The sequence below is a fragment of the Schistocerca gregaria genome, chromosome 8 (genome assembly GCF_023897955.1).
Source record: "Schistocerca gregaria isolate iqSchGreg1 chromosome 8, iqSchGreg1.2, whole genome shotgun sequence".
NCBI classification, from domain to species: domain Eukaryota; kingdom Metazoa; phylum Arthropoda; class Insecta; order Orthoptera; family Acrididae; genus Schistocerca; species Schistocerca gregaria.
Genome location: NC_064927.1, coordinates 457,031,452 through 457,046,239, shown reverse-complemented (window position 1 = coordinate 457,046,239; position 14,788 = coordinate 457,031,452). Strand labels below are relative to the sequence as shown.

The window sequence follows — 14,788 nt, the reverse complement described above, 5'->3', positions numbered from 1 at the left end:
GAGTGCTAAAGTTAAACTGAATTACTGGCGTGTGTACTATAAGTTGGAAATATTTAAGAAATGGCGTGTGCAGGACTTGAAGTTAGAGACGAGCACTTCCACGTGGTGAGTACTATGTGAGTCTCAATCCGTGTGTGAGACAAAGGATAAAGAGAAGTACTCGTCCATGGTATCAGTTGAGGACTCGCATGTGTGACGAATATGATCTTAATATTACTTTGCGTGTTATATTTCCGTGTAACGCTGGATTCAAACTCTAATATTCTGAGAGTGAAGCAAGGTGAGTCAGCCCTCTATCCAGCAACGCCACTTGGCTTGCATTGCACAGGAATACGTGCATATATCCTCCAGAGTTCGTAGTAGGAAAGAAAAGTTAGGAAGTGGGGCAACGTCGTGTGAAACTGGGATCAGTACTGATTGAAGTGGGAAAGCTGAAAGTGATGTGATTCTAACGTTGTGACTATTCTTTGTGTTGTATTGTATGTTGCCAGTGTGATGTATATCATGTAATATAAGTATGTGTGGTTTGCATGGTAGAGTAGCAAGATAGGTTCAGAGACAGTGGATTATGCATGTTCCATTTGTACCGCTCAGTCTGAAGTAAATTTTCGTGATGATGGGTATGAGAGTCGAAGTATGAGATATAGCAAAAGATCCACCATCCTCTCCAGAAAGTGCACTGTAGCGTTAGATAATTACAAGACCATAAGATAGAGAATCACCAATGTAAAGCCATGTCCACTGGGCGGAGTTTCTCATGTGTAATTACTGTATAAAAATGTAATAATAGAATAATAGAATTTATCGGAATAAAGAAAAATTTCTTCGAATAGTGTTTAGTCATCACATCCAGAATTTATAATGTGTGCGCCATTCACATTCAGTGCGATGGCCACGTGTTGATCAAAGTCGTTGAGTAAGAAAGAAAATGTGGTATTGTCAGTGCGTAGTGAACAATCAGAGTTGTGTAAATTACTGATAGTCAGATGTGCGTTATCCGTTTCCGGTGCGTAATGTTCAAATATGAGAATAATTTGTAGCTTAATTGTGAGTGCTAGAGTTCATAATCAGTCATTGATGTTTTGTGAAATAAGAATAAACCACTCGCTTGGCAGACCACTCATCTTGCAGGCCTGACTGCTTGATGCCACAGTATGAGCAAGGCATGTGGGTGCCTCTCAAAGAAATATGAATGTTTTAATTAGACCACTTTTTTTCTCTTTGCGATAGACGGCGTTGTAATAGTCATAAACATATGGCTCACAATTTTAAACAAACAGTTGGTAACAGGCAGGTTTTTTAAAATTAAAATACAGAACGTAGGTACGTTTGAACATTTTATTTCGGCTGTTCCAATGTGATACATGTACCATTGTGAACTTATCATTTCTGAGAACGCATGCTCTTACAGCGTGATTACCTGTAAATACCACAGTAATGCAATAAATGTTCAAAATGATATACGTCAACCTCACTGCATTTGGCATTACGTGTAACGACATTCTTCTCAACAGCGAGTAGTTCGCCTTACGTAATGTTCGCACATGCATTGACAATGCGCTGACGGATTTGTCAGGCGTTGTCGGTGGATTACGATGGCAAATATCCTTCAGCTTTCCCCCCAGGAAAAAATCCGGGGACGTCAGATCCGGTGAACGTGCGGGCCATGGTATGGTTCTTCGACGACCAATCCTCCTGTCCTGAAATATGCTATTCAATACCGTTTCAACCGCACGCGAGCTATGTGCCGGACGTCCATCATGTTGTAAGTACATCGCCATTCTGTCCTGCAGTGAAACATCTAGTAGCAACATCGGTAGAACATTACGTAATATCGGTAGAACAATATGCATACATTGCACCATTTAGACTGCCATCGATAAAACGGTGGGCAATTATCCTTCCTCCCATAATGCCGTACCATACCTTAACACGCCAAGGTCGCTGATATTCCACTTGTCGCAGTCATAATGGATTTTCCGTTGCCCAATAGTGCATATTATGCTGTTTTACTTTACCGCTGTTGGTGAATGACGCTTTGTCGCTAAATAGAACGCGTGCAAAAAATCTGTCATCGTCCAATTATTTCTCTTGTGCCCAGTGGAAGAACTGTACACGACGTTCAAAGTCGGCGCCATGCAATTTATGGTGCATAGAAATATGGTACGGGTGCAATCGATGTTGATGTCGCTTTCTCAGCACCGACGTTTTCGAGAATCCCGATTCTCGCGCAATTTGTCAGCTACTGATGTGCGGATTAACCGCGACAGTAGCTAAAACACCTACTTGGGCATCATCATTTGTTGCAAGTCGTGGTTGACGTTTCCTTAAATAACGTAACTATCCAGCGAACGGTCCGGACACTTGGATGATGTCGTCCAGGATACCGAGCAGCATACATAGCACACTCCCGTTGGTCACTTTGATCACAATAGCCATACATCAACATGATATCGACCTTCTCCACAATTGGTAAACGGTCCATTTTTACACGGGTAATGTATCACGAAGCAAATACCGTTCTCACTGGAGGAATGTTACGTGATACAGCGACTTATACGTTTGTAACTATTACAGCGCTATCTATGACAAAGTGAAAAAAGTGGTCCAACTACAACATTCATATTTCTGTACGTACTATACGAATATGTAATAAAAAATGGGGGTTCCTATTTTTAAAAAAACGCAATTGATATCTGTTTGACCCATGGCAGCGCCATGTAGCGGGCCGGGCGAACCATAGCGCCATCTGGTTTCCCCCTTCAAGCTAGACGAGTTTCGTTCTTCGTTGTTTTTTCGTTTGATGTTTATTTCTTGAGATATTTGGTTCGGTCACTATCAATGGACTACCCTGTGTATGAAAGGTGTCACTAACTGCTGTCGATATATCGGAAAACAGTATCGATATATCGGAGACAAGAAAAATGACGTTACTGCCTCTAAAAATATCAGCTGCACATTGTAAAGCTATTGTCGGTTTTAGAGCTGTATATTTAAGTATTGATTTATTATTACACATTATGTAAATCAACAAACTAGCAGCCTACCTATCCCCCTTAAAGCAAGACTTCAAAGGAAAACCATGCACGCTCAAGCATGGCGATAACCACTTTGCTAACAATCATAACTGCACGTAAATGGCACAACAAAAGGTAAATAAAATTTTTGAAAACAATATGAGCTATCTTATATAATATAATTAAAAAACAGTCTTGATCGCAAATTTCTTTTTATCGGAGTGACCGGTTTCAATCCTTAAGGATCATCTTCAGACTCCAGAACGGCATGTGGACTTCATGGAGCAAGCTGCGCCGACCCACGACGCTCAACTGCTCAGTCAATTACAATAAAAGGTGTCTGAAGGGTCTATAGTTCGATTTCGTCACACAATGTGTTGACTTCCTGTTTTTTTATTTTCTTTTTATTTATTCCCTATTTATTTTTTATTTTGTGCAAACGCCAGCAACCTAGCAGCTGTATTGTCAAAATTGCGTGGGGAAGCTAAATATCGCAGTTGCCGTTGGTAGCGTCAGGCGCCGATTGTTGTTGTTGTTGTTGTTGTTGTGGTTGTGTTCTTCAGTCCAGAGACTGTTTTGATGCAGCTCTCTTCATGCTACTCTATCCTGTGCAAGCTTCTTCATCTCCAAGTACCTATTGCACCCTATATCCTTCTGAACCTGTTTAGTGTATTCATCTCTTGGTCTCCCTCTACGATTTTTACCCTCCACGCTGCACTCCAATACTAAATTGGTGATCGCTTGGTGCCTCAGAACATGTCATGCCAACCGATCCCTTCTTCTGGTCAAGTTGTGCCACAAACTCGTCTTCTCCCCAATTCTATTCAGTACCTCCTGATTACTTACGTGATGTACCCACCTTAGCCGATTACGTCATCATTTCCCCTGACAAGTCTCCGGCCACTGGAACGACCCGTCTTGTCATTTACATTTTTGCTCGTCATTTTCAACAATCTTTTTGTAAGAATGTCGATGTGAAGAAATAGCAAAGCAGCTACTTTAAAATTATTATTTTTTCTTTAGACAACTGGTGGGCTGGTTCCTCACATGGGAAATCTTGTTATTCCATCCGGATCGCCACCTCTCAAATGGTTCAAATGGCTCTAAGCACTATGGGACTTAATATCTGAGGTCATCAGTCCCCTAGACTTAAACCTAACTGAACTAAGGACATCATACACATTCACGCCCGAGGCAGGATTCGAACCTCTGACCGAAGCGGTCGCGCTGTTCCATACTGAAGCGTCTAGAACCGCCTGGCTACAGCAGCCGGCGGTTACCTTCCATTCGGAAAGGGGGTGCACTCAGCGACTGTTATAATACCCTATACGTTAACTCCAACTCCTCCACACTGCACTGTCGGCATTGCACCTAGCTAACGTTCTCAGGCATAAGACAGACACAAACCCTTCCATCGGACTGTCACAGGGTACAGCGTGATTCGTAACTCCGATCGCTCGTTTCCCGTCATCCACGGTCGAGTGGCGTAGTTCTCTATATCACCGCAAGCATCGTTTAGCATTGACTACATAAATACGAGCGGAGTTCAGCAAGTAATCCAACACTTTTTTCTTCTCCAGAGTCGCTTAAAAATGCTAAATTTGTTGTGGAACATCATGCAATATTCCCGATTCATCCCATATAGTTCCATGGAGTCCCGATAGGTGGCGGCGCTGTATGTAGTCTTCAAAATGGCGCCTGTGATGGAGAGCTGTGACGTAGAGCTGTCATTTAGCCACATACAGCTGTGGCTTCTGTGATGTTAGAACGTGTGGACACTCTCAATCGAGGTGATAAGTAGATCACTGTCAAACGTGTCGCTGCACAACGGGACGTCTCTGTTAGTAATGCTGACACAGTCCTCTTCCAGTTAGAGAGCTCAATTGTGTGCGCCCGATGGTGTCCTCTTCATCTAAAGGGGAGGTCACTGATGCAGCAAGTCGTTGGTGCGAACGTCGACCAGTAGAGAGGTACCGTGCGGGCGTACAGTTCCTCCCAGTAAGGTGGTGTAAGGCCGCTGCATTAAACGGAGGTTATGTGGAAAAATAGGGTTTGGTATACTGAAAACTTCAATAAAACTAACCTGTTTTCAGAAAAAAATATGTGTTGCATTGCTTACTGAACGCCCCTCATATGTGGCTTATGAGAAATTGCTCGGCCAGTGTTCTGCATTCTTTTGAATTTCTTACTCACTGTCACTGAGCTAGCTTGACAGCTGATAACACTTTGGCGCTTCCTCTGACGATATGCGATTTCTTACAGCCAGACACTGCAATGCTAGACGGTATCTGTCCGGTAGTTCGTGAGGTCTACCTGTTTTTTTTGTTTTTTTTTTTTTTTTTTTTTCACTTGTGGTTATTCCTTCGCAGTTTACAGTTTACTTCAGAGTCATGTTGCCCTTATACTGAGTGGAATGTCCCTGATGTAACATCCAATCACTGATCCTTATTCCAAATTACTGAGCTACGCTGAACGCCCCTTTCTGCTGTTACCACTCGTCTGTTGACGACACAATTCTGCCCGCCTTCTTTCACAGTGGTGGTTCCGTCGGTCGTAACATCTAGTTGTCAGTTCCGAGTTATAATATTCTTCTCGGGTATGCAGCCGGATCATGACGTCTTCATGACACAATATTTCCGCGGTCCAACTGGCCGCCATCTTCAGGTGAGAGTGCTGGTGCACGATCTCGCCGGAACTGACTTCCCAGCGCAAGCGGCGGCCCCTATATAGGCCGCAGAAGACGCACAACGCGTTTTAGTTATTTTAATTTTTTAATTTTTGACAGCGATATCTCGATTTCGCCTCTTTCCATCACTGGCGGCGGGGTATGTCTACTGCGCTAGAGGGCGGTTACGGCACCTTCTCGCGCACGCGTTGTGGGTCTTCTGCGGCCTATATAGGGGCCGCCGCTTGCGCTGGGAAGTCAGTTCCGGCGAGATCGTGCACCAGCACTCTCACCTGAAGATGGCGGCCAGTTGGACCGCGGAAATATTGTGTCATGAAGACGTCATGATCCGGCTGCATACCCGAGAAGAATATTATCAATTATTACGCCGGGAAAGCCTTCGTAGTCACATCAGTTCCGAGTTATGCTTGGGCACTTGTGATAGATAGTGTAGTGTTCAAATAATCGTCGTCTTAAACGCAGTCTGCAGCTCGTGGTCGTGCGGTAGCGTTCTCGCTCCCCACGCCCGAGTTCCCAGGTTCGATTCCCGGCGGGGTCAGGGATTTTTCTGCCTCGTGATGACTGGGTGTTGTGTGATGTCTTTAGGTTAGTTAGGTTTAAGTAGTTCTAAGTTCTAGGGGACTGATGACCATAGATGTTAAGTCCCATAGTGCTCAGAGCCATTTTCTTAAACGCACTTATCTTGGTATTGCCTGTCGCATCGCTGACTTGAAGGTGGATTTCTGCAACACCAACCTGCTGGTTACTGTCAGCAAAAACGAGCACATGATGCGCTCTCTCCATTACACGGGCGAAGATGGGAAAATTAGTGCTTTAATCAGGAAAGAATTTTTATCACTGGGGCAACCAAAACACATTTAGCATGGAAAAGGAAACAGAATTTACTTAGAACGGCGGTGACTTCCACCCAGTTCACTAGCGCCTGTCACCAAACTGAAAGAGATTCCACTGACAACTTAATACTTGGTTATGCCTTGTGGGCCATACATATTAATTCACGGCTCGCAGTACCTCACCATGCATTACAGCACGTTCAGCATAATGTTAATTATCGCGATCCAGCTGTCATCAGTGGTTTAAATATTACCGTCAATAACACGAAAAGGCGAAATTCTTACCCGTTAAAGGTTTACGTGTGAGGTCAACTTATGGAGCTGCGTAGGGTTGGTTTTGGATCAGCTTCGGAATTCTTCGCTGACACTGGAACTGCCGTCGGCGTAATACATCACGAAAGAACACGAGAATAACGTGACAGCTTTCCTGGACCCTTTGTAGGGACTGGCTCCAAAATATCGTTTTCCTATTGAGCGCTCCGACACAGGCTTCCGTTGAATGCGCTATCACAACGCCTTACCCCAAAATCCTGAAGGCGCCCCTGTTCATAGATTCTGTTAAGTGGTCAGCATTTACTATTTCGAATATATATTTTTTTCCGTAAGTACCTAGAGAGCCTTAATGAAGTTCATTTATGCATACTGCAAGCATTCTTCTCTCCAAATTTTAGAAGATCGAAATGTAAAATATAAAAATGTTGCGCTCTATTTTGTGTCTTCCCCGGCGCATCTATACGATCTGTCACATTCTTACAATGTAGTGTTCACGCGTGGGATCGGCCGCTGTAGTCGAGCAGTTCTAGGCGCTTCAGTCTGGAACCACGCGGCTGCTATGGTTGCAGGTTCGAATCCTGCCTCGGGCATGGATGTGTTTGATGTCCTTAGGTTCGTTAGATTTACGGAATTCTAAGTCTAGGGGACTGATGACCTCAGCAGTTAAGTCCCATGGTGCTTAGAGCCATTTTTTGTTCACGCACGGATTTAGTGAAAGTATTAATGTGCCAGCCAATGGAGACCAAAAAAGCTCGATTATCGGAAATAATTGGTGTAGTCACAAACTTTTGTGCAGTGGAAGGACGGAGTGCCATGAACGACACAAAGGTTCTGACTGGTGGGATGCGAGAGTGGTGCGTTTGAAGGTGACGAAGAGAGTGACAGAGTACCAGAGAAACCAGGTCAAGAAGGAGAACCATTGGTGAGTAAATGAGTAGTTACTGACCTACAGGGAAAGGGATACGTATGAGCCTGCCAGTACAGAGATGTGTCGCTGAGTCCGCAGCCAGCAGTAGCAGTTTTCTGTCACTAATCACTTCTTTGACTACTAGTTATGATTTTGCTGTTTGAGCTTATAACCACCCACTACACTTCCGGCTAATTATGGCTTAAATGGACCGTGTACTTAAAGTTTCCTGTTGCATCTGCTCTGAAGAATAAATGTAATATCTGAAATGTATGTACATGTAATTTTTCCTCCTACCTATTTAGTTCTCAATTCGTCCGAGCAATCACTCATTCATGATAGGAAACACAGTCATAGCTCAGTCACTCAAAATGATTCAGAAATTTTACTTGTTAGAATGAAATCAGGCGATGATTCTTCTTCTCTGCAAGTTCGTGCTTTGCGGCAGTCTGCTAATTTGTACAAATAAAATGCCTCGTAATTTTGGGAGCGTTGTATGATCAGTCGGGAAACCTCAGATCAAGCGCATATTCGGCTTTGATGAAGTTTAAGCTTCCGAAGAAGTAATGGAGCCCTTGGATTATTAAATGCAGGCTCGTATCCAGTTTTCGGAAGTTCCCTTCTGATTAACAACTATGCAATACATCGATGAATATAATTAATTATCAATTGTTTAATACACACTTTTTGTGTGAAGGAGCAATATATATATATATATATATATATATATATATATATATATATATATATATATATATATATATATATTTCCCTTTTAATCGTACAATTTCGTATCAGTTATCTTCCGTCATAAATCTTAATAATCAGATTACAGTTCTTCAAACAAAGCTGAGGCTAATCGCCATGAAGACAATCTCGGAAGCTTCCTTCTAACAACCACCAGAGAGAGTACTACAAAGAATAATTATGCGCTCATGGCATAGCTATTGTATGAAACTATTTTGCGCATGGATTCTGCGAGTATGAAGATAGAAATTTTGTAAACGTCATTCAAGGGTAGAATTGTATCACAGTAATTCGTCGAATATAAAGAGATATTACATACAGTTATAACTGAATCTCGAATGCTCCGTACAAAAATTGAATATTGAATTGAGGTTAAACGAATATAAAATAAAGTAGAATGGATTTACATTATTTAGTTAAATTTGGAAACGTTATGTTTTTAGTTAGTGAATTATAGGAAACAACTGTTGCAGCTCATTACGGGAGAAAAATTACTTCATTATAATCACTGTCTGTTATTGGTGAAAAACTTACGTTAGAATGATTGGTTTTGTTGCAGTGCTAAACATCACATAACTGGTAATATCGCTCTAGCGCGATTTCAAATGAATACGTCACAGTGAAGAAATACGTTTCAGTTATGTAGCAGCGCATGGAAATCAATTATTAACAATCAAAGAACAATGAATGCTCGTCACTAGTAACAGTTATCTAAATCTAAAAGCTAGTGACGTCACTCACTGTAATGTTTACTGTCTTTAATTTTACTCAGAACGTAATATAAATGTTTATTCAGTACTGAATAGTGTCATTTAGCTTGAACTGTATGTGAATGATGTAGCGTCATTCAGTAATCACTTCCCTGTGAGTTATAGTTACGTAATTTGCAAAGTACAATTTTCGATTGTAAAAGAATGATAATGTTGGTGATACGGTTTTACTGACTTACTGGTTGTGTGTTTTGTATTGAACAGGGGACCTAGAAACGACGGACAGGCTTCCTCCCCCGTAGCCCTCAGTGGTTCACAACCCCACGACAGGTCACATTGGTCCACCCACCCCACTGCCACCCCACATTTAACCCAGGGTTATTGTGCGTTTCCGCCCCAGTGGACCCCCACAGGAACGTCTCATAGCAGACCAGTGTAGCTCCAAATCTTTGCGTAGTTGATTAATTACGGTGTACGTGTACATGGAGAAAGTGTTTGGGCAGCAATCGCCGACGTAGTGTAACTGAGGGGGAATAAGGAGAACCAGCCCGCATTCGCTGAGGGAGATGGAAAACCGCCTTAAAAGCCATCCACAGGCTGGACGGCACACCGGACCTCGACACTAATTTGCCAGACGGATTCGTGCCGGGGACCAGGCCCTCCTTCCCGCTCGGGAAGCAGCGCGTTAGACCGCACGGCTAGCCGGGCGGGCGGACTTACTGGTTACTTGTGACTGCTACTTTTATTACTATTCAGTAACAACAGGTGAAATGACATTGTGCAAGTACTATTATTATTGGCTCAAGACATTAACACACATTTCTGACTGATTGCAACAGCGTAAAAATAAAACTTACCTAACCATGAAAAAGTACAACCAAAAATATATTTTAATGAGTTTTACTTGGTAACGCGGACTTCTACTTTACTTTGTTAATCACTGCCTTTTGCCTTACAAATTACTGTTTATTAGACTGAATCACTTGAGTTAATTATTGTTTTGAATTATTTAAATTTTAATTATGATTATTTCTTTAATAAAACAACATGATAGTTTCTGAATCATCAGGACTCTCTTAGATCATCAGTAATGGCTAGGAGGTATCCTACTTATGTATTCTGTCTATGATAAAGTGAAAGTCATCACTTTGGTATAAATCGGTATGAACTACCGCGCTGGCCATCCGTATACAAGTCTGATCAAGTAATTAGTTGGATCTTACGTCAGCTACAGACGTCGTAGGTGAAATGTAAGGCATCTTTTCTTGACAATGTGTGGTACAGGCTCTTCTTCTTGTATCTCTGTAACAAATACAAATGGGATCGCAGTTCTCATCATGTTAATTAGTATCCTCTTATGGTAATTATACCGTACCCATTTAATGTCATATATCCGACCTTATAAACCAAGTGTAAGGCGGGCCATTACCTGCTTTGGCCCCACAGTTTTACGACCATTTCTCAACACAAGAGGCGCAGCGCGAGTCTACTCGACTGTCTCTCTCTCAACACTTTCCTACGTTCTGCTCTGCACTCTTCCCAACCGATTACACGCTTGCGAGCCCAGAGATAATGCAACTGCCAGTTCACAATACTCTCTGACAATACCGTATCGGCCTAATCCATCGTGCTTTCTTACACCAGCTTACAACTAATATTTATTTAACTTTACAATTGGGAAACATTCCATTTCATCATACAGACGTTAGCAGACAAATTTACAAACTTTGATTCGTGCAGAAATACATAGAAAAGTAAAATTCGGTTTGCTAGTTGAATGCTTTCCCAGTTTGCTTAAAACGTGTGGCTTAGGAAGCAGTAACGCAAGTGCTTGAAGGTGTGACGCGCGGCGTGTGGCAGGTGTTCATGCACCTGCGCGAGGAACAGCGGCGCCGGCTGGTGGCGGTGGCTGGAGACGTCTCGCAGCCGGGGCTGGGCCTCTCCGCTGAGGACCGCGCGCGACTGTGCCAGGACGTGTCCGTGGTCTTCCACCTGGCCGCCACCGTCAGGTTCGACGAGGCCATGAGGGTCGCCGCCTCCATCAACGTCCGCGGCACCATGGAAGTGCTGCGCCTCTGCCGGGACATGCCCAAGCTCAAGGTCAGTCTCAGCGTACTCCAACTGTATCCACGTTTCCTGCCTTTCAAAATCTATTCTATACGTGGGCCGTACATAAAACTGACAGGTTTCAGATAGATTATATAATGGTAAGACAGAGGTTTAGGAACCAGTCTTTAAATTGTAAGACATTCCCACCGGCAGATGTGGATTCTGACCACAACCTTTTGGTTATGACCTGTAGATTAAAACTGAAGAAACTGCAAAAAAATGGGAATTTAAGGAGATAGGACCTGGATAAACTGACTAAACCATAGGTTGTACAGAGTTTCAGGGAGAGCAAAAGGGAACAATTCACAGGAATGGGGGAAAGAAATACAGTAGAAGAAGAATGGGTAGCTTTGAGAGATGAAATAGTGACGGCAGCAGAGGATCAAGTAGGTAAAAAGACGAATGCTAGTAGAAATCCTTGGGTAACAGAAGACATATTGAATTTAATTGATGAAAGGGGAAAATATAAAAATGCAGTACATAAATCCGCCAAAAAGGAATACAAATGTCTCAAAAATAAGATCGACAGGAAGTGCAAAATGGCTAAGCATAGAACAAATGTAAGGATGTAGAGGCTTATCTCACTAGCGGTAAGATAGATACTGCCTACACGAAAATTGAAGAGACCTTTGGAGAAAGCAGAACCACTTGCATGAATGTCAAGAGCTTTGATGGAAACCCAGTTCTAAGCAAAGAAGGGAAAGCAGAAAGGTAGCAGGAGTATTTAGAGGGTCTATACAAGGGCGATGTACTTGAGGACAATATTATGGAAATGGAAGAGGATGTAGATGAAGATGAAATGGGAGATATAATATTGCGTGAAGAGTTTGACAGAGCACTGAAAGACCTGAATCGAAACATGGCCCTGGGAGTAGACATCATTCCATTAGAACTACTGACAGCCTTGGGAGAGCCATTCCTGACAAACCTCTACCATCTCGTGAGCAAGATGTATGAAACTGGCGAAATACCCTCAGACTTCAAGAAGAATATAGTAATTCCAATCCCAAAGGAAAACGGTGTTGACAAGTGTGAAAATTACCGAACTATCAGTTTAATAAGTCACAGCTGCAAAATACTAAAGCGAATACTCTACAGACGAATGGAAAAACTAGTAGAAGCCGACCTCGGGAAAGATCAGTTAGGATTACGTAGAAATGTTGAAACACGTGAGGCAATACTGACCCTACGACTTGTCTTAGAAGAAAGATTAAGGAAAGGCAAGCCTACGTTTCTAGCATTTGTAGACTTAGGGAAAGCTTTTGACGATATTGATTGGAATACTCTCTTTCAAATTCTGAAGGTGGCAGAGATAAAATAAAGGGAGCGAAAGGCTATTTACAATTTGTACAGAAAGCAGATGGCAATTGGAAGAGTCGAGGGACATGAAAGGGAAGTAGTGGTTGGGAAGGGAGCGAGATAGGGTTGTAGTCCCTCCCCGTTGTTATTCAATCTTTATATTGAGCAAACAGTGAAGGAAACAAAAGAAAAATTTGGAGTAGGTATTAAAATCCATGGAGAAGAAATAAAAACTTTGAGGTTCGCCGATGAGATTGTAATTCTGTCAGAGACAGCAAAGGACTTGCAAGAGCAGCTCAACGGAATGGACAGTGTCTTGAAAGGAGGATATAAGATGAACATCAACAAAAGCAAAACGAGGATAATGGAATGTAGTCGAATTAAGTCGGGTGATGCTGAGGGAATTAGATTAGGAATGGAGACACTTAAAGTAGTAAAGGAGATTCGCTATTTGGGAGGCAAAATAATTGATGATGGTCGAGGTAGAGAAGGTATAAAATGTAGACTGGCAATGGCAAGGAAAACGTTCCTGAAGAAGAAAAATTTGTTAAGTTCGAGTATAGATTTAAGTGTCAGGTAGGTAGTCGTTTCTGAAAGCATTTGTATGGAGTGTAGCCATGTATGGAAGTGAAACATGGACGATAAATAGTTTGGACAAGAAGAGAATAGAAGCTTTTGAAATGTGGTGCTACAGAAGAATGCTGAAGATTAGATGGGTAGATCACATAACTAATGAGGAAGAATTGAATAGGATTGGGGAGAAGAGAAGTTTGTGGCACAACGTGACTAGAAGAAGGGATCGGTTGGTGGGACATGTGTTGAGGCACCAAGGGATCACCAATTTAGTATTGGAGGGCAGCGTGGAGGGTAAAAATCGTACAGGGAGACCAAGAGATGAATGCACTAAGCAGATTCAAAAGGATGTAGGTTGCAGTAGGTACAGGGAGATGAAGTAGCTTGCACACGATAGAGTAGCAGGGAGAGCTACATCAAACCATTCTCAGTACTGAAGACCACAACAACAACAGCGTAGGCCGATCCATATTGATTTACACATTATTTTTCCCATCATTCATGGTGCACCATTTGACTCATCAGTAGACTTGCAAGTATGTTATATGAGTCTTGCCCAGAAAGTAATGCACCGCATAATTTTTCTCAGCCTAAAAAGTTGCTGTGAATGCGAAACGATACTTATGTATTATCTGAAGGCCCCTGAATGAGCGCGCGAATTTTCCGTCACTTCCAACAGATAGCGTAGCTGCAAGACAGTTTCAAAATTGCTTCTGTACATGATATACGCTACAAGCAACGTGCGGCCATTGAATTTCTCATTGCATAGAAAGAAACAGTGAGGAATATTCACAAACGCTTGTGCAAAGTCTACGGATCATTTGCTGCACCTGCACGGCGCCAAACACCGTGCACTATTCAGTGTCCCATCGACGATCACCAGAGGTGTACGGCCAGTGTAGGAGATCGCTCCCCACACCATGATGCCGGGTGTTGGCCCTGTGTGCCTCGGTCGTATGCAGTCCTGATTGTGGCGCTCACCTGCACGGCGCCAAACACGCATACGACCATCATTGGCACCAAGGCAGAAGCGACTCTCATCGCTGAAGACGACACGTCTCCATTCGTCCCTCCATTCACGCCTGTCGCGACACCACTGGAGGTGGGCTGCACGATGTTGGGGCGTGAGCGGAAGACGGCCTAACGGTGTGCGGGACCGTAGCCCAGCTTCATGGAGACAGTTGCGAATGGTCCTCGCCGATACCCCTGGAGCAACAGTGTCCCTAATTTGCTGGGAAGTGGCGGTGCGGTCCCCTACGGCACTGCGTAGGATCCTACGGTCTTGGCGTGCATCCGTGAGTCGCTGCGGTCCGGTCCCAGGTCGACGGGCACGTGCACCTTCCGCCGACCACTGGCGACAACATCGATGTACTGTGGAGACCTCACGCCCCACGTGTTGAGCAATTCGGCGGTACGTCCACCCGGCCTCGCGCATGCCCACTATACGCCCTCGCTCAAAGTCCGTCAACTGCACATACGGTTCACGTCCACGCTGTCGCGGCATGCTACCAGTGTTAAAGACTGCGATGGAGCTCCGTATGCCACGGCAAACTGGCTGACACTGACGGCGGCGGTGCACAAATGCTGCGCAGCTAGTGCCATTCGACGGCCAACACCGCGGTTCCTGGTGTGTC

General features: G+C 43.5%; 1 protein-coding gene across 3 annotated transcripts in view; it reads left to right on the top strand.

Moving 5' to 3' along the window:
* Positions 1-14,788, top strand: part of LOC126284582 (fatty acyl-CoA reductase wat-like) — a 226,256-nt gene that overhangs the window by 154,698 nt on the left and 56,770 nt on the right. For all 3 annotated transcript variants that reach the window (XM_049983603.1, XM_049983604.1, XM_049983605.1), the window contains one exon: positions 11,034-11,273. In XM_049983603.1, coding sequence (XP_049839560.1) covers positions 11,034-11,273 — 240 coding nt within the window. The remainder of the gene's footprint in view (positions 1-11,033; positions 11,274-14,788) is intronic.